General features: G+C 39.4%; 1 protein-coding gene across 2 annotated transcripts in view; it reads left to right on the top strand.

Annotated features, from left to right (window-relative positions):
* The window catches only part of ABCB1 (ATP binding cassette subfamily B member 1), a 108,158-nt gene that overhangs the window by 41,414 nt on the left and 40,933 nt on the right, over window positions 1–25,811 (top strand). For both annotated transcript variants that reach the window (XM_082632743.1, XM_082632744.1), the window contains 9 exons: window positions 4,196–4,320; window positions 18,822–18,993; window positions 20,272–20,385; window positions 20,520–20,630; window positions 20,811–20,936; window positions 21,043–21,246; window positions 21,934–22,104; window positions 24,606–24,767; window positions 25,604–25,780. In XM_082632743.1, the coding sequence (XP_082488869.1) occupies window positions 4,196–4,320; window positions 18,822–18,993; window positions 20,272–20,385; window positions 20,520–20,630; window positions 20,811–20,936; window positions 21,043–21,246; window positions 21,934–22,104; window positions 24,606–24,767; window positions 25,604–25,780 (1,362 nt within the window). The remainder of the gene's footprint in view (window positions 1–4,195; window positions 4,321–18,821; window positions 18,994–20,271; window positions 20,386–20,519; window positions 20,631–20,810; window positions 20,937–21,042; window positions 21,247–21,933; window positions 22,105–24,605; window positions 24,768–25,603; window positions 25,781–25,811) is intronic.

Genomic DNA, 25,811 nt, shown 5'->3' with positions numbered 1-25,811 from the left:
AAAACATATATAGGATCTGTATGCTGAAGATTATTAAACGTGATGAAAGAAATCAAGGCTAAATAAATGGAGAGACATAGTGTGTTCATGGATTAGACGACTGAACACAGTAAAATGTTGATTTCTTTTTTCAAACTGATCTGTAGGTTTAAGGCATTTCCTATTAAAAATTCCAGAAAGGTTTTTTTGTGGACATAGATAAGCAAGTTTATTTTAAAATTTATATGGAAAGATATAGGCTCTAGAATAGCTAAAACAATTTTGACAAAGAAGAATAAAGTGAGAGGAATTTGTCTACCTGATACTAAAACTTACTATATAGCTATAATATATTGGTGGAGGGATAGACACATAGATCAATGAAACAATAGAGAACCCAGAAATACACTTACACAAATATGCCCAGCTGATGTTTGATGAAGGTACGAAAGCAATTCAATGGCAGAAGAATGGTCTTTTCAGCAAATAGTGCTGGAACAATTGGACATCCAGAGGTTAAAGAGAAAAGACCAAAACTTCATCCAAAACTTCACACTCTACACAAAAATTAACTAAAAATGGATTGTGGATTTATACGTAAAATGTAAAGTTATAAAACTTTTAGAAAGAAAATAGGAGAAAATCTTTGGGATCTAGGCCTAGGCAAAGAGTTCTTAGATTTGATACTAAAAGCTTGATCCTTAAAAAGAAATTATAAATTAGACTTTATCAAAATTTATAACTTTTGCTCTCTGAAAGCCATGTAAAGGGGATGAAAAGACAAGCTACACACTGGGAAAAAAATAATATGAAAATCATATATCTGACAAAGGACTAGTATCGACTATAATGTAAATATAAAGAATGCTCAAAATTCGATAGTTAAAAAAAAAAACAAAACCCAAATAAACCAATTAGAGAATGGGCAAAGGACATGAACAGACATTTCATCAGAGAGGATATACACATGGCAGTTAAGCACATGGAAGATTGTTTAGCATCATTAGCCACCAGTGAAAAGCAAATTAAACTGCAATGAGGTATCATTATACATCTACCAAAATGGCTAAACTAAAAAATAGTGAAACACCAAATGCTGCTGAGATGCGGTGAAACAGGATCACTCATAGATTGTTGGTGGGAATGAAAAATGGTACAGCAACCTGAAAAATAGTTTGCAGTTTCTTATAAAACTGAACATGCAATTACCATACAATCCAGCAAATTGTAATGGGCATTTATCTAAGAGTGAAGAAAATCATGTTCATGTAAAAATCTATAGTCAAATGTTCATAGCAGCTTTATTAGTAATAGCCCCAAACTGAAACAACCCCAGATATTCTTCAACAGGTTAATGGTTAAACAACTGTTGTGCATCCATACTATGGGTACTATCCAGTGATAAAAAGGAAAGAAGTATTGACATACACACACCAACCTGGATGAGTCTCCAGAGATTTATACTTGGTGAAAAAAGCCAATCCCAAAAGGTCAAATACCTTATGACTCCATTTATATAATATTCTTGAAATGATGAAATTGTAGATAGAGCAAATTAGCGGTTTTCAGGGCTTAGGGATGGTGGGGAGGGGAGAAGTGAGGAGTAGGGAAGGAAGTGGCTGTGACTACAAAAAGTAGCACTGAGGGATCCTTGTGATGGAATTGTTCTGTATCATGACTGTAGTCATACGAATCTACATAGGTGATAACATTGCTTGGAACTAAACACACACACACACACACGAGTGCATGTAAAACTAGTAAATCTGAATAACATTGATGGATTAATGTTAAATGTTAAATTTCTGGCTGTGATATTGTTCTGAAGTTTTGAAGGTGTTATTATTTGGGGAACACTAGATGAAGGGGATATGTGCTCTGACTATATTGTTTCTTATGACTGCTTTTATGTCTACAATTATCTCAAAATAACAAGTTTAAAAAAATAAAGCATGTATAAATTATCTCAAACAAAATAAAACAAAAACCTACATTGAGAATTGGAAAAAAGGGACAAAGGTGAAGGTCAAAACATCTGTGGTGGTCAAAACTATTGCTTCTGGGCTTCCCTGGTGGCTCAGTTGTTGAGAGTCCGCCTGCCAATGCAGGGGACACGGGTTCGTGCCCCGGTCTGGGAAGATCCCACATGCCGTGGAGCGGCTTGGCCCGTGAGCCATGGCCGCTGAGCCTGTGCGTCCGGAGCCTGTGCTGCACAACAGAAGAGGCCACAATTGTGAGAGGCCCGTGTACCGGAAAAAAAAAAAAAAATTGCTTCTGACTATATTAGTTTGAACAATATAAAGTGGCCTATATTAGATTTTAACTTACAGGAATAACAATTTCATGCATCTCGCACTAATACAATTAGGCCTTGTTAAGAAATTTACAGCCTTTGGAATAAGGGATGAGTTAGTGATATTTTATATAGTTTATGTGGGTAATTGTGAAGTATCACCATTCTATTATTTTATATTAGAGGAACAGCAAGTTGGCTTTCCATATCCCTCAGAATATTTTGGAGGTTATTTTCTTTCAACAGGCATGATATCTTAAAAAACAAAGAACAAAACAAAGCGCTTAATGAAGATTCTACCATAGTCTTGCCTAATCATATGCTTATAGTTATGGAAGGTTGTAGAGAAGCCAGGTATATTGAATCAATTGGAATGGTACTTGATAATTTAACAATAAATTAAAATAGCATGTTTTGAAGCTCCTAATTCAAAAATGTTTCTAGTAATCTTCCTGTTTTCAGCTGCTTCTGGTGTGGTTGATAGTTGTGGGGTGAGGTTTCAAAAGGAGCAGAGAAAAGTAGCCAAAGCATATTGTGTGCACCTCTTGCATTAGGCAGACCTATTTGTTCAGGAATGACAATGACCTCCCTGACTCAGCCCCAGCGCTGTGAGTGATTCTGGCAAGTGTGCTGGGGAGCCCTAGGCAGGTCACTTTGAGAGGTCAGGAAGGTCTAGTGCATCAGTGGGTTGTTGTTTTGGGTACCAAAGAAGAAGGTACATACAGCACAACATCCGCACATAGAATCTAGTTAATAAATGTTCATTTCCCTTCACCCACCCAGTCCTGCATCTATCATAGCTCCTTTTACTTTCACACACAGCAAAGGAAGAGATACACTATTAAAATCAAAATAACTTTGAGCTTTTTATGACATGAAGGAATAGACTGTTATTACGTACCCATACGAGTCCACAAATGCTGTAAATTACTTATGGAAAGAGTGTAATACTGTTTACTCAGAATTTTATTTGAATTGCTTGTGTGTAATATCTAGTTAGATGGTTGATTAGTCAGGTATTCCAGGTTAAAATATTAACCTTAGTCCTTTGCCCATGCCAGTTAATCCAGTTTTTATCACAGGGCCCTCTGGGATCCCAGAGGGGTTCACATGTCAATGGCTGATTTTAGAGAGATTCACTCCAGTGGCTGTTAATTCATGCTTTGAAGCCTTGAATACTGGATATTTCGCATACTAGGAAATTACTTGACCTCTTCATCCCTCCATTTCCTCATGTATAGAGTGGGGAAAATAATACCTACTTCACTGCACAAATGAGAAGAATCAGTGAGATCCTGTGTATATAAAGGACCCAGTACTGTTCCTTCTACAGAACAGATGCTCAGGGACCAAACAGAAGGATCGAAGCATATCCATAAAACAGAGACCTCCCTGGTGGCTTAATGCATTGCTCAGAAACATCAGCAAAGAGAACTCTGCTTCCCCGGCATGTCACTACTCAGTACTTGGTCCCCTGCGTTCTTCTGGCCTCCTATCTTGATATTTCTGAGCTAGAGTACAATTAGCAATTGCTGTGTTGAGTACACACCCTATTTCCTTGATGTACTGCCCCTTTTGCTATATTGGTTTATGTTAATAGTATATGTTATGTTTATGTTAATAGTATACACCTCCTTCTGAGATTTAAAGTCCCAGATTTATTTATTTATATGAGGATCCATGGGGTATACTGAGAAAATAAGAATTTTAACTTAATTTGTTTTATACCATCTCAGTCCAGAAAGAATTTGAAGTGGCTTCTAATATGTATACTAAAAAGTAGGACATGATGACCAAAGATGAGTAAAAGGTTTATATACAGTAACATACAAGGAGCATTTGTGTATATATTTATTTTTTCTTTACAAAAGATACAACTAACTTGTTAAATTTTAAATTATCTGCAATTGTGTTTTTAAACAGATACTATCTTCATTTACTGATAAAGAACTCTTGGCGTATGCAAAAGCTGGAGCGGTAGCTGAAGAGGTGTTAGCTGCAATTAGAACTGTGATTGCATTTGGAGGACAAAAGAAAGAACTTGAAAGGTGTGAGTCTCTTTTTTTAAGTTGGTAGAGATGTTAAATTCTGTCATCTTATATGCCCTTCCGGTTGACGGTGATGACTATAAGAGTACTCTCTGATATATATGTTTCCTTAAGTAGCTTCATGGATATGTTACAGCATAGTTAATATTCTGGAAAAGTTGTAATTCTAATTGTACTCTTCTTATATCTGCTTATTCAAAGCATTTTCTAGAGTCATCTAGGTCATTAGTGACATAAAATAATTCCTTGAGGCTGAAACATAGTAATTCTTGATTCTCTAAGAATGAATGAGTTTTTGTGTTAGATCTATGGGGTCATTGAGTCAGAATAATGGTTACCTCTGGGGGAGATGAGGAGTTGGTGATAAGAAAGGGACACAGGGCTGGGGGCATCTGTGGGTCTGATGGTTTGCTCAGTTGTGCACAATGACCTCAATTGTGCTTATGTGGGTGTTCACTGTATATTCTTTAAACTGTACATATGTGTTTGGAGTACACTTTGTTCATATGATATATTTCATACCCCAAAAGATATCCTCTGAGAATAATTTGTGATGGCTATGTACCTACCATAGTTCAAAGGAAAGTAATATCTGTGCTCTATCTCAATTTTTGCTAAGGTTTTTGCTTTTGCCTTAAAATATGTCTGACTAATAAAATGTGAAGTCTTGCTTAATTACCTAGCAAACATCCAATCAAATGAAGCCCCTCTTCTCTTGGTGGTGGAGGCGACAGGTACAAACAACCACAAATGAACAAAATATCTGACATACCAGTTGGGGTAGATAACTATTTGGGGAAATAAAATACTCTATGAGAGTCATAGGGGGTCTTTACTATTTAGAGAGATTATTCAGCAAAGTCCTTTCTGAATAGTTAATGTTTGAATAGACACGGAATGAAGGTTTTTTTGTTTTTTTTAATAAATTTATTTATTTGATTTTTATTTAGTTTTGGCTGCTTTGGGTGTTTGTTGCTTCGCGCAGGCTTTCTCTAGTTGCAGCGAGCAGGGGCTACTCTTCCTTGCAGTCCGCGGGCTTTTCACTGCGGTGGCTTCTCTTGTCGCAGAGCATGGGCTGTAGGCGCGCAGGCTTCAGTAGTTGTGGCTCGCGGGCTCTAGAGCGCAGGCTCAGTAGTTGTGTCGTACAGGCTTAGTTGTTCCACAGCATGTGGGATCTTCCTGGACCAGGTCTCAAACCCATGTGCCCTGCATTGGCAGGTGGATTCTTTTTTTTTTTTTTTCCGGTACGCGGGCCTCTCACTGTTGTGGCCTCTCCCATTGCGGAGCACAGGCTCCGGACGCGCAGGCTCAGCGGCCATGGCTCACGGGCCCAGCCGCTCCGTGGCATGTGGGATCCTCCCAGACCGGGGCACGAACCCGTGTCCCCTGCATCGGCAGGCAGACTCTCAACCACTGCGCCACCAGGGAAGCCCGGCAGGTGGATTCTTAACCACTGCACCACAAGGGAAGCCCCAAAATGAGGTTTTAAACTTGGGATTTGTTTCCAGTTTTCCTCGGTGGAAAGGTGGACCAGAAAAAGAATGCATCCACCAGCACAGGGAGACAAACAAAGCCTATCTGCTTCTGCTTAGTTTTTGAGCTGGAGGAAAGCATGTCTCTATAGAAATCAAAGTCTCAGGCCTCACCTTCAGGTGCTGCTGGAGTCTGAATTTATAATACTCTGTGGACTAGGGAGCTATCTCTTCCTAAAACTGAGGATTTCGCATTAAAAATGAACCCAAGTCCAGTGCTACCACTAGGGTGTTTGGTAGAAGAAATTTTTAAATTGCTGAAAATTAATGAACCAAACAGCCAAATTAAGGACTTAGAAAAAGAACAACAGAGAAAAGGAAGTACAAGAAGGAAATAATGAAGATAAGAGCATATAAATAATTTAATAGAAAAAAGGATAAAAAAACAGAGTTGACAAAAATCCATAAACTAATTCTTTGAAAACACAGTTAAACAATGAAGTAGGTACTTTGCAAGTTTTTTTAAATTAATTAATTAATTTTATTTATTTATTTTTGGCTGTGTTGGGTCTTCGTTGCTGCGTGTGGGCTTTCTCTAGTTGCAGTGAATGGAGGCTACTCTTCATTGCGGTGCAAGGGTTTCTCATTGCGATGGCTTCTCTTGTTGTGGAACACAGGCTCTAAGCACGTGGGCTTCAGTAGTTGTGGCACGCAGGCTCAGTAGTTGTGGCTCGTGGGCTTTAGAATGCTGGCTCAGTAGTTGTGGCACATGGACTTAGTTGCTCTGCAGCATTTGGGATCTTCCCAGACCAGGGCTTGAACCCGTGTCCCCTGCATTGGCAGGCAGATTCTTAACCACTGTGCCACCAGGGAAGCCCTTTGCAAGTTTAATGAGGAACAAAATAAGAATGAATAAGGAAAGAATTGCTACAGATTTTTAAAAATCTATTTTAAAAATTACTTTTATACCAATAAGTTGTAAAATCCTGATGAAATAGACAATATCCCAGAAAAATATAGGTTAAAATTCTCTTAAGAAGAAAACTTGAGTAGAACTATAATCAATAAAGGAATTGAATCCAGTTTAAAATCTCCATCCCTTGCCTTTACATATACATACACACCAAGTAGAAACCACCAGGTCCAGATAATTTTACAGACAAGATTTTAACAAAACTTCAAGCAAGAGATAACCCCATCTTACACAGATTGTTTGTGAGAATGGAAAATATATATAGAAAGTTGTGGGTTCATTTTAGGAGGCTAGTATAACTTTGACACCATACCAGACAGCAGGTATATGAGAAAGGAAAATTGTAAGATAGTTTCACCTAAAACATAGATGCAGAAAATCTAGATAAATTATTAGCTAAATGAATCAATGTGATCAAATATCATCAGATTTTTTTAAAATCCTGAACCTGGTGGCTTGATCCCATAAATGCAAAGATGATTTAACCTTAGGAAATCTATTAATATAATTAACCATACTAGCAGATTGAAAGAAACATTTTGTTTTGATGGATGAGGAAAAAGCATTAATTGCATATGATTCTTGACAAAAATTTTCTTAATCTGATAAACCAGATACCCACAGGAAACTTTGTATTAAATGGTAAAATGTTAAAAGCATTCCTTTAAAATAATGAATGAAACAAGTATGTCCGCTAGCATCATTTCTATTCAGGGTTGTACTGGTATTACATAATAAAATGAAGGAAAAAATAAGAGTAAGAATAATAAATAAAAATAAAATGAAAAGATCTAAGGGTTGGAAAACAAAAAGCAAAACTGTCATTATGTACAGGTGATATGATTGTCTACATAGGAATTCCAGTAACAGTATAGTAAGGTCTGCAGACCAATAATGTATGGTAAGGTCTCCGGGTACCTGATGACAATTCAGAAAAAAAAATGGCATTCCTGTGAACAGTTAGAGAATATGTAGTATTTCATCAATTCTAAGACGCACATTTTTCTCTCACAATTCATCATCTCTGAAATTCAGATAAATCACACAGTCAGAGCCATCTTACAGTTGCTATGGGACTGGCTTGAGAACTCAAGTTCCGCGGGTAGGATTTGTGTTTGCTTCTGCCATTCACTGGGGGCACTATTAACCTGAAACCACTTTGGGGTCCCAGCTGTATATGGAGTACCCTATTAAACCCCCTTTTTTTTTTTATTTACTTCTCAATGTGTGAGATTTCCTTTTTTTTTTAAACATCTTTATAGGAGTATAATTGCTTTACAATGCTGTGTTAGTTTCTGCTGTATAACAAAGTGAATCTGCTATATGCATATGTATATCCCCATACCACCTCCCTCTTGCATCTCCCTCCCACCCTCCTTATCCCACCCCTCCAGGTAGTCACAAAGCACTGAGCTGATCTCCCTGTGTCGTGTAGCTGCTTCCCACTAGCTATCTGTTTTACATCTGGTAGTGTATATCTGTCAGTGCTACTCTCTCACGTCGTTCCAGCTTACTCTTCCCCCTTCCCGTGTCCTCAAGTCCATTCTCTACGTCTGTGTCTTTATTCCGGTCCTGCCCCTAGATTCATCAGAACCAATTTTTTTCCTTTAGATTCCATATATATGTGTTAGCCTACAGTATTTGTTTTTCTCTTTCTGACTTACTTCACTCTGTATGACAGACTCTAGGTCCATCCACCTCACTACAAATGACTCAATTTCGATTCTTATTATTGCTAAGTAATATTCCATTGTATATATGTGCCACATCTTCTTTATCCATTCATCTGTCAGTGGACACTTAGGCTGCTTCCCTGTCCTGGCTATTGTAAATAGAGCTGCAGTGAACATTGTGGTGCATGACTCTTTTTGAATTATGGTTTTCTCAGGGTACATGCCCAGTAGTGGGATTGCTGGGTCCTATGGTAGTTCTCTTTTTAGTTTTTAAAGGAACCTCCATACTGTTCTCCATAGTAGCTGTATCAATTTACATGCCCACCAACAGTGCAAGAGTGTTCCCTTTTCTCCACACCCTCTCCAGCATTTATTGTTTCTAGGTTTTTTTGACAATGGCCATTCTGACCGGTGTGAGGTGATACCTCATTTTAGTTTTGATTTGCTTTTCTCTAATGATTAGTGATGTTGAGCATCCTTTCATGTGTTTGTTTGCTATCTGTATATCTTCTGTGGAGAAATGTCTATTTAGGTCTTCTGCCCATTTTTGGATTGGGTTTGTTTTTTTGATATTGAGCTGCATGAGCTGCTTGTATATTTTGGAGATTAATCCTTTGTCCATTGCTTCGTTTGCAAATATTTTTTCCCATTCTGAGGGTTGTCTTTTGGTCTTGTTTATGGTTTCCTTTGCTGTGCAAAAGCTTTGAAGTTTCATTAGGTCCCATTTGTTTATTTTTGTTTTTATTTCCATTACTCCAGGAGGTGGATCAAGAAAGATCTTGCTGTGATTTATGTCATAGAGTGTTCTGCCTATGTTTTCCTCTAAGAGTTTTATAGTGTCTGGCCTTGCATTTAGTTCTTTAATCCATTTTGAGTTTATTTTTGTGTATGGTGTTAGGGAGTGTTCTAATTTCATTCTTTTACATGTAGCTGTCCAGTTTTCCCAGCACCACTCATTGAAGAAGATGTCTTTTCTCCATTGTATATTCTTGCCTCCTTTATCAAAGATAAGGTGACTATATGTGCATGGGTTTATGTCTGGGCTTTCTATTCTGTTCAGTTGATCTATATTTCTGTTTTTGTGCCGGTACCATACTGTCTTGATTACTGTAGCTTTGTAGTATAGTCTGAAGTCAGGGAGCCTGATTCCTCCAGCTCCGTTTTTCTTTCTCAAATTGTTTTGGCTATTCCGTCTTTTGTGTTTCCATACAAGTTGTGCAATTTTTTGTTCTAGTTCTGTGAAAAATGCCATTGGTAGTTTGATAGGGATTGCATTGAATCTGTAGATTGCTTTGGGTAGTAGAGTCATTTTCACAATGTTGATTCTTCCAAGCCAAGAACATAGTATATCTCTCCATCTATTTGTATCATCTTTAATTTCTTTCATCAGTGTCTTACAGTTTTCTACATACAGGTCTTTTGTCTCCTTAGGTAGGTTTATTCCTAGGTATTTTTTTCTTTTTGTTGCAATGGTAAATGCGAGTGTTTTCTTAATTTCTCTTTCAGATTTTTCATCATTAGTGTATAGGAATGCAGGACATTTCTGTGCATTAATTTTGTATCCTGCTACTCTACCAAATTCATTGATTAGCTCTTGTAGTTTTCTGGTAACATCTTTAGGATTCTCTATGTATAGTATCATGTCTTCTGCAAACAGTGACAGTTTTACTTCTCTTCCAATTTGTATTCCTTTTATTTCTTTTTCTTCTCTGATTGCCATGGCTAGGACTTCCAAAACAATGTTGAGTAATAGTGGTGAGAGTGGGCAGCCTTGTCTTGTTCCTGATCTTAGAGGAAATGGTTTCAGTTTTTCACCATTGAGAATGATGTTGGCTGTGCATTTTTCATATATGGCCTTTATTATGTTGAGGTAAGTTCCCTCTATGCCTACTTTCTGGAGGGTTTGTATCATAAATGGGTGTTGAATTTTGTCAGATCTTTTTCTGCATCTATTGAGATGATCATGTGGTTTTTATCCTTCAATTTGTTAATATGGTGTATCACATTGATTGATTTGCATATATTGAAGAATCCTTGCATTCTTGGGATAAACCCCACTTCATCATGGTGTATGATCCTTTTAATGTGCTGTTGGATTCTGTTTGCTAGTATTTTGTTGAGGATTTTTGCATCTGTGTTCAGCAGTGATATTGGCCTGTAGTTTTCTTTTTTGTGACATCTTTGTCTGGTTTTGGTATCAGGGTGATGGTGGTCTCGTAGAATGAGTTTGGGAGTGTTTCTCCGTCTGCTATATTTTGGAAGAGTTTGAGAAAGATAGGTGTTAGCTCTTCTCTAAATGTTTGATAGAATTCACCTGTGAAGCCATTTGGTCTTGGGCTTTTGTTTGTTGCAAGATTTTTAATCACTGTTTCAATTTCAGTGCTAGTGATTGTTCTGTTTATATTTTCTATTTCTTCCTGGTTCAGTCTCAGAAGGTTGTGCTTTGCTAAGAATTTGTTCATTTCTTCCAGGTTGTCCATTTTATTGGCATGTAATTGCTTGTAGTAATCTTCCAGTATCCTTTGATTTCTGCAGTGTCAGTTGTTACTTTTCCTTTTTCATTTCTAATTCTATAGACTTGAGTCTTCTCCTTTTTTTCTTTATGAGTCTGGCTAATGGTTTGTCAATTTTGTTTATCTTCTCCAAGAACCAGTTTTTAGTTTTATTGATCTTTGCTATTGTTTCATTCATTTTTATTACATTTATTTCTGCTCTGATCTTTATGATTTCTTTCCTTCTGCTAACTTTGGGGTTTTTTGTTCTTCTTTCTCTAATTGATTTAGGTGTAAGGTTAGGTTGTTTATTTGAGATTTTTCTTGTTTCTTGAGGTAGGATTGTATTGCTATAAACTTCCCTCTTAGAACTGCTTTTGCTGCCATCTCATAGATTTTGGGTCATCGTGTTTTCATTGTCATTTGTGTCTAGGTATTTTTTAATTTCCTCTTTCATTTCTTCAGTGATCTCTTGGTTATTTAGTAGCGTATTGTTTAGCCTCATGTGTTTGTATTTTTTACAGTTTTTTCCCGTAATTGATACCTAGTCTCATAGAGTTGTGGTCGGAAAAGATACTTGGTATGATTTCAATTTTCTTAATTTACCAAGGCTTGATTTGTGACCCAAGATATGGTCTAACCTGGAGAATGTTCCATGAGCACTGGAAGAAAGTGTATTCTGTTGTTTTTGGTTGGAATGTCCTGTATATATCAATTAAGTCCATCTTGTTTAATGTATCAGTTAAAGTTTGTGTTTCCTTATATATTTTCATTTTGGTTGATCTGTCCATTGGTGAAAGTGGGGTGTTAAAGTCCCCTACTATGATTGTGTTACTGTCGATTTCCCCTTTTATGGCTGTTAGCATTTGCCTATGTATTGAGGTGCTCCTATGTTGGGTGCATAAATATTTACAATTGTTATATCATCTTCTTGGATCGATCCCTTGATCATTATGTAGTGTCCTTCTTTGTCTCTTGTGGTAGTCTTTATTTTAAAGTCTATTTTGTCTGATACAAGAATTGCTACTCCAGCTTTCTTTTGATTTCCATTCGCATGGAATATTTTTTTCCATCCCCTCACTTTCAGTCTGTATGTGTCCCTAGGTCTGAAGTGGGTCTCTTGTAGACAGGTTATATATGGGTCTTGTTTTTGTATCCATTCAGCCAGTTTATGTGTTTTTTGGTTGGAGCATTAATCCATTTACATTTAAGGTAGTTATCGATATGTATATTTCTATCACCATTTTCTTAATTGTTTTGGGTGTGTTATTGTAGGTCTTTTCCTTCTCTTGTGTTTCCTGCCTAGAGAAGTTCCTTTAGCATTTGTTGTAATGCTGGCTTGGTGGTGCTGAATTCTCTTAGCTTTTGCTTGACTGTAAAGCTTTTCATTTCTCTGTCAATCTGAATGATATCCTTGCTGGTATAGTAATCTTGGTTGTAGCTTTTTCCCTTTCATCACTTTAAATATGTCCTGCCACTCCCTTCTGGCTTGCAGAATTTCTGCTGAAAGATCAGCTCTTAACCTTATGGGGATTCCCTTGTATGTTATTTGTTGCTTTTCTCTTGCTGCTTTTAATATTTTTTCTTTGTAGTTAATTTTTGATGGTTTGATTAATTTGGGTCTCGGCATGTATCGATTTGGGTTTATCCTGTATGGGACTCTGCACTTCCTGGACTTGATTGACTGTTTCCTTTCCCATGTTAGGGAAGTTTTTGACTATAATTTCTTCAAATAGTTTCTCAGACCCTTTCTTTTTCTCTTCTTCTTCTGGGACCCTGATAACTCAAATGTTGGTACATTTAATGTGGTCCCAGAGGTCTCTGAGGCTGTCCTCATCTTTTCATTCTTTTTTTCTTTATTCTGCTCCCTGGCAGTTATTTCCACCATTTTATCTTCCAGGTCATTTATCCATTCTTCTGCCTCAGTTATTCTGTTATTGATTACTTGTAGAGTATTTTTCATTTCAGTAATTGTGTTGTTCATCACTGTTTGTTTGCTCTTTAGTTCTTCTAGATCCTTGTTCAGTGTTTCTTGTATTTTCTCCATTCTGTTTTCAAGATTTTGGATCAGCTTTACTATCATAACTCTGAATTCTTTTTCAGGTAGGTTGCCTATTTTGTCTTCATTTATTTGGTCTTGTAGATTTTTACCTTGCTCCTTCGTCTGTAACATATTTTTTTGTCGTTTAATTTTTTTTTTTTTTTTGATGGGTGGTGCTGTATTTCCTGTCTTACTGGGTGTTTGGCCTGTGTCGTCCAGCACTGGAGTTTGCAGGCAGTTGGATAGAGCTGGGTCTTGGTGCTGAGATGAGGACCTCCGGGAGGCCTCACTCTGATATTCCCTGGGTTCTGAGGTTCTCTGTTAGTCCAGCGCTTTGGAGTTGGAGCTCCCATCGCAGGAGCTTGGGCCCAATCTCCTGCCCGGGAACCAAGATTCTGCAAGCTCATGGCACAGTAAGAAAAAAAAAAAAAAGCCTTGGCTATGGGAGCGGAGTTTAGGTGGGGTAGAACTTAGGCAGGGGTGGGGTTTAGGGTGGGGCGGGACCTAAGCGGGTGGGGTGTGACATTTGAGCATTTGATAGGCCCTAGGTGGGGCTGTGTTCAAGCTTGGGGCGGGGCCTCTGCTTAGGACCTGGTGGAATGGGAGAGGCATCACCCAAGGAGGGCTTCTGGAGTGTTGAGTTCTGGAGTTTGGAGGTAAGGCCCTGGTGAGGGTGTGTGGGTGGGGTTTAGGCTGAGGTCATCCAAGTGTAGAGGTATGGCCCTGGGTGGGGGTGTAGGGGCGGGGCTTGGGCTCTGTGTGGCAGGAGGGAGGCTCCGAGGGCAGAGTATTAGGCCCAGGAGCTCAACAGGCTTCCCGTTGCCTAAGTGGACAGAGAAAGCGCTGGCCCCGTTACCTGACGTTACTTCGTGGCCCTCCCCCACTGTCTTGCCCTGTATCTCCCCCATTGCTGCTGGACCCCTAATGGTGGGTGGGTCCCGCTGGGTGTAGGAACTCCTCCCTTCCCCCAGCCGCCCCTCAGGGGTGCTGGTCCCAGGGGTCCAGCCTTTATTTTTGCTCCCCCTTTCCTCCTTCCCACTCCCTCAGGACCTGCGCAGCTGGAGGGGGCCTAGGTGTGCAGAGGATCAGGCTCGGGACCTCAGCAGGTTCCTGGGGGTTCAAGTGGCAGGGGAAACCTGGCTGCTCTCCGTTTTGATTCTCTGCCCTCCCAGTGGTCCCCCAATTTCCCCCTTCGGGCGTTGGATCCCTTCTGCTCCCCCAGCTGCCCCTCAGGGGTGCTGGTCCTGTCCTGCCTCCACTTCTCCTCCCCCCTCACTCTCCCCACGCCCCACATCTTACCTGGTCACCGGGGGTTCCTCCCATCCCCTTAGGTGTCCACGGTCCCCCGGGGTGCCTGGTAGGTGCCCTAGTTGTGAGGAGACGCGAATTCTGCGTCCTTTTAGTACGCTATCTTGACTCCACCTCCTATACTCCTTTCTTAATGCTACATAAAATAACAAAATTATAATACTTTTTATTTTTTATTTTTATTTTTTTGTCTGCATTGGGTCTTCATTGCTTTGCACCGGCTTTCTCTAGTTGTGGCGAGCGGGGGTTACTCTTTGTTGCAGTGTGCGGGCTTCTCATTATGATAGCTTCTCATTGTGGAGCACGGGCTCTAGGCATGCAGGCTTCAGTAGTTGCAGAACATGGACTCAATAGTTGTAGCATGTGGGCTCTAGGGTGCGCAGGCTTCAGTAGTTGTGGCTTTCAGGATTCAGTAGTTGTGGCTCTTCAGTCTAGTTGCTCCACAGCATGTGGGATCTTCCAGGACCAGGGATCGAACCCACGTCCCCTGCATTGGCAGGTGGATTCTTAACTACTGCGCCAGCAGGGAAGTCCCTATAATACTTTTTAAATTAATGGCATCCAAAATTTGAAGAACATAAGTTGAGAAGATATTATTACTAGCGATGAAAAACGATAATGATGTATGTGATGTAACCTGGGTAAGGAGGGAAAGGACATAATAGGAGTCAAGTCCAATATTCAGAACTTAGATAAATCTGATCACTTTAGTTCACTGAAATTTTAAAGGAATTGAGGTTTTTTAAATGGAGTGCTTTAAGTAATTAGGTACAAATTTTTTTTGTTGTTTTAGAGAATATTTTGATCAACTTTTTATTATAAGAATAAGCAAAGGGGCTTACACAGGTATATTCAAGGATTCATTTTAGGTGTAGAATCATTTCTTCAGAAGATATTAGTTACTGGAACGTATCTTTGGAAGGTCATTCTCCTCTAGAGAACTGGAAGTTAGTTTTGCCTGAAGATCAGGAGTAGACTCAAGACTACAACCTGATGGCCTAAGGTTCTTTCCAGCTTGGCCATTTCTTGAAAGTTCAATTCATTCAGCAAATTTATCCAGCATCTAACACACCCCATGCACTGTGCTAGGCTCTGGGGATATTTGCCTTCGTGTGATCCCCAGTCAGAACAGTAAGGTGAAGAAAAGGGAAGGAAGGGAGGCAGGAAAGTAGTAAGGAAGATAAGAAAGAAATCATCAAAGACATGAATTAAATCATGAATTTTTTTAAATGTGCTATGAAACAATCCAAGAGTGTGCCCATGAGGGTAAGGAGGGCAAAGGTACTTGAACGGTGGTGGTCAAGGAAGGCATGATGGATGTTTGAGGTGGTTTCATGGAGGCTGGGACTTGAGGGATGAGGAAAATCCTGCTCTAGTAGGGGTAGGGATAGAGAAGTCTTCAAGATTTCCTGAGGTGGCAAAGATTTTGGTATATTCTAGAAAATATCCTAAGGCTTGTGTGACTGGAGTTCAGTTGAGTGAGAGGAGATTGAGATGAAGAAAGGCTGTTGAGGGTGGGTGGGGGCCGGAACAAGGGGACTTGCAGACCCTGGTGAGGAGTTAGGATGTAACTCTAAGGGCACAGGGAAGCCGTTGAGGGTTTTAAACAAGGGAGTGACCATCTACATTACGTTTTAAAACCATGTCTCTGCCTGTAATTGGTCTGGTGAATGTATGAGAGCCATCAAAGATTAGCTCGGAAGACTGTTGAAGTAGTCCAGTAGAAGGGTGATAAGTACCTAGATTGAGGATTTAATTTGGAAGTAGAATTGTTAAAATTATCCTTAGACCAAATAGAATTCTTCAGTTTTCTTCCTAGTTCTTGCTCTTCCCTTCTCTGCTTCTACATAGATAAGTAATTAAGGTCTTAGTCTGATTTTCTCTTGAAATTAGCAGGTATAGTAGGATCTCTCAAAGTCTCTCACAATTTAGAGTGAATTTAATTCAGTAGTATACAATAGTTTTATTCTCCTTCATTTAAATATATTTTTCTCTCATGTGTGTCTTGCATATGTTGACCTGTTAGTATTGATTTCTCTTTGCTTAGCAAAAATTGTTCCTTGCTCTCATAAGGGGCTATTTGCATCACTGATATATATTTTCATATTATTTAAAAATATTTTTTTCTAAATGTCATTGTTTTTTTTTTTTTTTTTTTTTTTTTGCTGTACGCGGGCCTCTCACTGCTGTGGCCTCTCCCGTTGCGGAGCACAGGCTCCGGACACACAGGCTCCGCGGCCATGGCTCGCGGGCCCAGCCGCTCCGCGGCATGTGGGATCTTCCGGGATCGGGGCACGAACCCGTGTCCCCTGCATCGGCAGGCGGACTCTCAACCACTGCGCCACCAGGGAAGCCCAATGTCATTGTTTTATTATGTAACTTTGCCCCTTTTAGGAAATCCTGCATTATCATTTTCATACTAAAGCTTATAATGAATTAATGATTTTAATATCTGGTGTTATATGTGTATCAAAGCCTATGTAAAAGTAGTATTGTTTGTTTTTCCTTCTTCCTTACCCTCTCCTTTTCTTCCTTTATCTTTTCTGGCATCTAAATGATTTTCTTCCTTGTTCCTTCTGCCTGTGCAAAAGTTTCCTCTGGCTGCTTGGGACACAACATATCAGTGAAATGATTTCTACATTAATCTTGGTAAGCAAGAACTGAAATGAAGGAAATAACGGTGTGACTCATAGCATTAAAGTTACTTAAATGTCATCATGTATAATTTATGCCTAGTAATACTTTCACATCAAATCACCTCATAAAGTGGGAGGGATATATATCAACCATCGAAATACATTTCTCAAAAATAATTTTTTGGTCAGAGATTATAACTGGCAAGTTTGGGATTTACATTTTTGGAGGGAGAAACTCTAAATATATTACCATTTTATCACCATGAAGTTCTGTTTCAATTTGCTCTTTAGGCAGTAGTTCTGTAATTTTCATTTGGCCATGCTTTGGTAACTGGTTATTGGTGAAGTAGTTTTTAAAAGGCATGAAGGCAAGAAAGAATGCATGCTCATATCTGAGCAAGGCTTGACCTCTGCTTCTACATTCTAACGAATGGGACAAATGCTCCAAAAAATAAATATAATACTGCATAATATTTACATAGTCATGTGTTTATGGATCAAAGACCTCAAAATATACCTTCTGTATGGAAATAAATTCTTTCATGTCAACAATTGTGAGCTCCTCTTCCTGCAAGGAGTTGTGATTAAGAGGATAAGGACAGATTTAAGGCTCAATTATAATCTATCCTATTTCTCTAATAATTTTACCATGATTCTATATTTGCAAAGATCCTTCTTTTTCTTTAAATTAGGGCCCCATTCACTTATCTCCACATCTCTCTTCTTAAGGAAAACAGTCTGCCGTGTTCCTTTCAAATGAAGGTAAAGTTACAGAGGCCATCTCCTTTACTTACCTTGAATATCAGAAATTAACCAGTTTCCCAGGGCTTAAAAAGTACTTGAATTGCCATTTGGGAGTGTTAGTGATTAGAAAGAGAGAGAAATAACTGTCAATGGTCTCTAACATTGCTTTGGTTTTTGTTTGCTTCCTTGCTTTTGCCCTCTTTTGTGTATTTCCCTGTATATGCTGTAAGAATTATTAACAGGTGTTCTCCAAGTTTGGCTAATGTAGTGCAGAGTTTTGTGCTGTGAACAGATTACAGGGTTATAGTACTGAGATCTTGATTTGCTCCGTCCTTGAGGCAGCCAGAAGGCCTTGGGTGGCCCAAGCCACCAGGGAGAGCCCCTCCCTCCAGCAGTGAGTAGCCATGACAGGACCAACGTCGGAAGCATTGACAGAGGGGGTGGGTAGTAGGCAACGTAGAGAAAGGCTGAGGAGGGGGACACTGATACATAGTGATGGATTATTATATACTTTAAGCCAAATAATTTTTTCAGGTCAGTGATTTTTAAAATAAACATCTGTGGAAGTGAGATAAACTAGACAGTTTATTTACATGTAAAAAGTCTTAGATGGCAATTCAGAGCTCTTAAAATGCTCTCACACATGTATTTTCTCATTTGGTTCTTCCAACAGGCCCAGGGAGAAGCAGGGTGGGGAGCAGACTTGATATTCAGAGGTTTAAAGGACTCACCTATATTGAGCACTTTCTAGCATTATATCTTCATTTCATTAGTACATTTAAAACACATGCAGATTTTAAAGGGAAAACACAAGTGTTTTCATAGCTTCTGTTTTGTCTTATGTATGGAACGATGCAAGTTCTGGAAGTTCGTTAAGTATTACTTCATTTATTTCACTATTGCTAAAGTCAGAGAAGGTGCTTTTTAGAGCATCCCTCGACAAATTACTTAATTTCCATAAGGCCTCACTTTCGTCTTCTGCAAGAAGGGATTAACATAATACTAACATCATAGGATCAGTGTGTGGACAAAAGGAGAAAATACACGTGAAACACCTCCCCCAGGCCGTGGCACATCCTGTGTACGCAATAACCATCATGCTGTATTGACCCGTTTCATAAGATTTACAGGTATGTGTGCTAATTTTTCTTACTTCTCCCAGGTACAACAAAAATTTGGAAGAAGCTAAAAGAATTGGAATAAAGAAAGCTATTACAGCCAACATTTCTATGGGTGCTGCTTTCCTGTTGATCTATGCATCATATGCTCTAGCATTCTGGTATGGGACCTCCTTAGTCCTCTCAGGAGAATATTCTATTGGACAAGTGCTCACTGTAAGTGATGTTATATTAAGAGATGACTCACTATTAAAATGCCAGTGAAATTTAGTAGTGTTGGTTTGAATGTTGGAGAATATATTTTCGAAGAATTGTTAAATGCAAAGAATAGCGAGCAAGAGCCTGGGATTTGATATCAGGCCATCTTGGTTCAAATTCCGGCTCTGGGGCTTCCCTGGTGGCGCAGTGGTTGAGAGTCCGCCTGCCGACACAGGGGACGCGGGTTTGTGCCCCGGTCCAGGAGGATCCCACATGCCGCGGAGCGGCTAGGCCCATGAGCTGTGGCCGCTGAGCCTGCGTGTCCGGAGTCTGTGCTCTGCAACAGGAGAGGCCACAGCAGTGAGAGGCCCGCGTACCGCAAAAAAAAAAAAAAAAAAAAAAAATCCGTCTCTGCCACTTATTAGCTGTATGATTCGGTTCAGCCACCTAGACTTTTCAAGACTCTATTACCTCTTCTGCAAAATGGAAATGACAGGAATAAGGTGCCATAATTTTTAGTGTTGTTGTAATGGACTAACCGAGAACATGAGTATAGAATCACTTAGCAAAATTCCTTCTATGTAAGTTGTTGGGTAATATAACTACTGTGTGATTTAGAAAGAAATGAATAGTGACATTAGTTCCCTTTAATCCCTGAAGAAAAACAGTATCAAGTCTACCAATAAGAAACTGATTTGGGCAAAATGAAAAAAAAAAAACAAAAACAGAAAATAAACGGTTCATCAGACCTCAAAGAGAATACAGTCTGGTAGAGGGCAGAAAGGCTCCATCTGATAAGGAATGTGTGCTTTATACTTCACAAAATATTTTCATATGTACTGTTTCACTTGATGCAAGAACACTAAGGTTGCCTGGTAGGGAAAATAGATAGAATCTTGCCTGTTTTTGCAAATAAAGAAATTGAAGCCCAGAGATCTAGGAGAATCACCTGAAGACATAAAGCCAGTCAGTGCTCAATCCAGGATTCAGACTTTGGGCTTCTGACTCCCATAATAGGGTTTGTTTCCACTGTACCCTACTGATGACCTAAACTAAAATTCTTGGCCATTGAAGACATAAAATATTCTAGTCATATAGAATTTATTGTTTCACTGAGCCGGTAAGACTAATTCAGCATTCTAAACTGTAAAGTACTTCAACTTTAAAAATCCTTTTAACAGCCAGTATTGATATGTTGCCTTTGCCACTTAAAAATTTAATTAGCGATGTTAGAAGAAGTATGAAAAAATGTACTAAACACTAAGTAACTTGATGTTTTTCCTTCACATTCCTCAGGTCTTCTTTTCTGTATTAATTGGGGCTTTTAGTATTGGACAGGCATCTCCAAGCATTGAGGCATTTGCAAATGCAAGAGGAGCAGCTTATGAAATCTTTAAGATCATTGATAACGTAAGTCTGGGCTGGCCATTTATCTGTCTGTCTAAAAAAGTCGATTTTCTTTATCACTTTATTCAACTCTCCACAGATGTCACTAAAAGTAGTTATTGTAACCTACTCATCTTCTGAAATTTTATTCTGTTTAGAAACCAAGCATCGACAGCTATTCGAAGAACGGGCACAAACCTGATAATATTAAGGGAAATCTGGAATTCAGAAATGTTCACTTCAATTACCCATCTCGAAACGAAGTTAAGGTACAGTGATAAATGATTAATCAGTGATTCAACAGTGTATTGGATGAAGAGTTTCTGATACTTCCCTTTAGAGATTGTTTAAAAAATGTATATTTAAACCTAGTTTTGAATTGAACTATCAGTTCATAGTCTCAAAATCTGTGTATTGCCTTTAAGTTTATTTCTCATTCATCATGATAGATCTTGAAGGGCCTCAACTTGAAGGTAGAGAGCGGGCAGACGGTGGCACTGGTTGGAAACAGCGGCTGTGGGAAAAGCACGACGGTCCAGCTGATACAGAGGCTCTATGACCCCACGGAGGGCGTGGTGAGATGACTCTTGCTGAACTAGATGCTGCGGCACTGAGTTACCTTTGCAGATTATACGTCACAAGTCTGCAGTGTGTGAATATCACACCTACTTTTTATTTCAGATCAGTATTGACGGACAGGACATCAGGACCATCAATGTAAGGTATCTGCGGGAAATTATCGGTGTGGTGAGTCAGGAACCTGTGTTGTTTGCTACCACGATAGCTGAGAACATTCGCTACGGCCGTGAAAATGTAACCATGGATGAAATTGAGAAAGCTGTGAAGGAAGCCAGCGCCTATGACTTCATCATGAAACTGCCTAATGTAAGTCCTTCTCGATCTTTGTCATGCTAGAGGGTTATAAAATGCTGGCCTGATGCATAGGAAGTTAGGAAATGACTATAAACTGGAGGAACGTCCTAAGAAGGGAAATCAAGATGACTTCAGATTTTAAAGCTCTAGCAGCATCAACTAGTAGTAGACATACATATCTTTTTAAATTAGGATTGGTTATTACTAAGTTTAAGGAACTGGACCATACTGCCTGTGAGGCTTGGGTTGTTTATGGGATTGCTTGGCATCTTTTTTTTTTTTAATTTATTTATTTATTTATTTATTTTTTGGCTGCGTTGGGTCTTTGTTGCTGTGCGCGGGCTTTCTCTAGTTGCGGCGAGTGGGGGCTACTCTTTGTTGCAGTGTGCGGGCTTCTCATCACGGTGGTTTCTCTTTGTTGTGGAGCACAGGCTCTTGGCACGTGGGCTGCAGTAGTTGTGGTATGTGGGCTCAGTAGTTGTGGCTCTAGAGTGCAAGCTCAGTAGTTGTGGCGCACAGACTTAGTTGCTCCGTGGCATGTGGCATCTTCCCGGACCAGGGCTCGACCCCGGGTCTCCTGCATTGGCAGGTGGATTCTTAACCATTGCGCCACCCGGGAAGTCCCAGCTTGCCATCTTATCATCTGAGCTGAGATAGCTTATTCTGTTGCTTAATCCTCCTGTGGTTTCTGTGTTGTAGAAATTTGACACCCTGGTTGGAGAGAGGGGGGCCCAGCTGAGTGGTGGACAGAAGCAGAGAATCGCCATCGCTCGGGCTCTGGTTCGCAACCCCAAGATCCTGCTGCTGGATGAGGCCACCTCAGCGCTGGACACTGAGAGCGAAGCGGTGGTTCAGGTGGCCCTGGATAAGGTGGGTGAACCTCATTTCAAACCTAGCTGATTTATAAGCACAATAACATTCCATTGTTAATTCTTCTTAATATTTTTTTAAAAATCTCTTCTAAAGTGATTCTTTAAGCTATTAAAACCATCAGGCCTGAGGGCTTCCCTGGTGGCGCAGTGGTTGAGAGCCCGCCTGCCGATGCAGTGGACATGGGCTCATGCCCTGGTCCGGGAGGATCCCACATGCCGCGGAGTGGCTGGGCCTGTGAGCCATGGCCGCTGAGCCTGTGCATCCGGAGCCTGTGCTCCGTGGCGGGAGAGGCCACAACAGTGAGAAGCCCATGTACCGCAAAAAAACAAAAACAAAAACAAAAAAACCATCAGGCCTCTTTGGGTCTGTTTGTTTAACTTCTCTTTATTTCTTTGGTATTTTTTTAGGTAGAGGTGAATAAGCTTTCATTGAAAGATACTTGCAATTTTTTTTTCTTTATTTTTGGCTGCATTGGGTCTTCATTGCTGTGCATGGGCTTTCTCTATTTGCAGCGAGCGGGGGCTACTCTTTGTTGTGGTGCGTAGGCTTCTCATTGCGGTAGCTTCTCCTGATGTAGAGCACGGGCTCTAGGAACGCGGGTTTCAGTAGTTGTGGCATGCGGGCTCCGTAGTTGTGGCACACAGGCTTAGTTACTCTGCGGCATGTGGGATCTTCCCGGACCAGGGCTCGAACCCGTGTCCCCTGTGTCGGCAGGTGGATTCTTATTGTGATCTTGAAAACTTATTAGCCTTAGCGATGACCCTGTTACTTAGGTTTTGTGAGTTTTTGCTGTTGTCAACAAGAGGAAAGTTTACAGTTTCCAAGATGTTAGATGCCTATTGAAGACTCTGTGGGAAATGAGAAACTTCTTATCTTCAGAAAAGTGCCAGAGAGCTGCCGATGTTGGAAACTTACCAGAGCCATGAAATGTCCTTGACCATCAACAGAGTTTGACCTTCCAGCAGTTCTAGAGTCTGTGTGACTCATTCACCAGTTTGGACTTGAGTGCTCGTGCTGTGCCAGGCACTGTGTGCTTGGTCTCTGGTGTGTGATGGTAACCAGGCCAACTCTGTGAGGACAAGGAATGGGGAAACCTTTTAACCCATAAGTGCTCCGAGTTGAAGTGTCCCAGTAGAATTCAAAGATGAACTCATATTTGCTCCAGTTCCTCTTCTCTGTAATAACAAAACAACGCCATTTCTCTAAACATCCTGTTAGAGTGCGTAATAGATTGTTGAGAGAAGAAAATGCAGGTCACTAAAACTTCTGTGAACCAAAATAGAAAGAGGTGGGATTGTGGCTGCATTTTCCCCCTTCACTTTTCTTATCTATAACTTCACATCTGTATTTTCTTCTAATTCTACCATGGTACTATATATAAAATTATAAATAAAATGAATTTAGAAAGGTTGCATTTAAAAATACCTTCTCTTTAGCACGCACATTTTGGGGGGGAACACCACATCCCCAGCTTTTGAAAACATCCATGGAGCTGATCCGTTGTCTTCTCTACTTTCTAGTTGCTTCCACCTAGAGAGTATTTTTCTGACATGTATTTTTTTTTCTTCTCAGAGTTTTTCACTTCTCTTTTTCATTCTGATCCTGATACCTTTTTTTGTTAGTTTGTTTTGAGAATTTTATTGCTAGTTCCTGGAGAGAAATATAGAGTAACAAACATTATAAGCACTGGGAGAGTTACAAAGGTTAAAGAAATCTCAGACGAGTTCTAGTTCTCTGGCTGTGTTCCATATGAAAATAAAAATGAGATTGGGCATTTAAAACATTTACATAGCTCTTCAATTTTTCCATAATGCTTCTCCCTAGGAATAAGCATCATTTATTAAGCATTACTGTGTACATCACAGTGCTTCCTGTGCATTATTGTATTTAGTTATCACAACTACTCTAAAAATTAGCACTATATTATTATCCCCATTTTATATATGAATAAGTTGAGCCTCACACAGGTTAAAAGATTTGTATAAAATACTGGAATTCATAAATGGCAGAACTAAGATTTGAGTTCAGGTCAATGTAATGCTGAAGTCTGCACTTTGTTGCTTCACATTTATTATTGTCTTGATCATACAAATGTCCTGTGAGATAGGACATGGTGATTCCCAGGACTGATGCTAGCTTGTATGCACCAGTGTAGCAACTGGCCTGTACCTGCTCTGATGGACCAATTCTTGGGCTGTAGGGTGTTTTACTTTGTATAAGCCCCTGATTATTACTATAAACAGGCTACGAGAGGTTGAGTAAAATACTTAGAGGCTTACATAATATTAATATGAGACTATCATATTTGTGTTTACAGTTATAATAGAACATCATTTTAAATCACTAACTGTACATTTATTGAAGGCAGAGACTATCTTATACAGCTTACACAGTTTTGCAATGTCCAAGGCATTGGTGGTCGGTAAATATAACTTGAATTAATGAATTTTTCCATATAGTTGTTCATGTATTCCAAAACCAAATTTTTCTCTCTTTAGGCCAGAGAAGGCCGGACCACCATTGTGGTCGCGCATCGTTTGTCCACAGTTCGTAATGCTGATGTCATTGCTGGTCTTGATAATGGAGTCACTGTGGAGAAAGGCAATCATGATGAACTCATGAAGGAGAAAGGCATTTACTTCAAACTTGTCACAATGCAGGTACAGTCTAACTCTAGCATTTTCCTAAAGCATAATATGTTAGGCATAAGCTGATTTTGCTGTGTTCAGTGCTATAAATAAATGTTACCGTTGATTATCTTGAGAAGAGGGAAAAAATACTTGGGTGGGAAGCGGGGGGATTCAGGATCCGACCAGTGATTTTTAGAGGTTTTTTCTTTCTCTTGAAAGGAGGGAAAATAAAGAAGGATAATTAGAGAAAAGTAAAGTTAAAAAAGGCTTAAAAGTGAGCTATCCACTCAAGTAGCCACTAGCCACATGTGGTTATTGAGCACTTCAGCGGTGGTTAATCTGAATTGAAGTGTTTGTAAGCTGAAAATGCATACCAGAGTCCAAAGACTTAGACTTAGTCCACCAAAAAAAAAAAAAAGGATATCTCAAAAAGTCTTTACACTGATTACATGTTGATCTAATACCTTGGATACATTAGGTTAGATAAAATATATAATTAAAATTGATTTTACCTCTCTTACTTTTTTTTAGCATGGCTACTGAAAAAAATTGTGGCTCATAATATGGTTTGCACCATATTTCTGTTGCACTGGTCCAAAGCGAACATGATTGAGCCAAAACCACCCACAAAAAGTATATTACTAGATACATAGAATGGATGCCATGTTGTTTCAGCATATTTTATGGGAATACTCATTTAGTGGTTTTAATTTTCAAATATAATCACACCAGAAAATAGCAGTTTAACTTTATCCTTTTCCTATAAAGACTTAAATTGCCATTTCCTTGACATTTGCTGTTAAGTGATTAGGTTTTGTTGTTTAACTGAGCCTAACCATCTTATGCATATTTCTTGTTTATTTTAGACAAAAGGAAATGAAATTGAATTAGAAAATGAAGCTGGTGGATCCGAAAGTGAAATTGATACCTTGGACATGTCCCCCAAAGATTTAGGATCCAGTCTAATAAGAAGAAAATCAACTCGCAAGAGTATCCATGGACCACAAAGCCAAAACAGAAAGCTTAGTACAGAAGAGACTTTGGTACGGAGGAGGCTGCGGATTTATGTCTTCA

Source organism: Mesoplodon mirus, assembly GCF_964341445.2.
Source record: "Mesoplodon mirus genome assembly, chromosome: 9".
Classification (NCBI taxonomy): domain Eukaryota; kingdom Metazoa; phylum Chordata; class Mammalia; order Artiodactyla; family Ziphiidae; genus Mesoplodon; species Mesoplodon mirus.
Note: the sequence above shows the minus strand (reverse complement) of the source record. Positions and strands in the feature narration are given on the sequence as shown.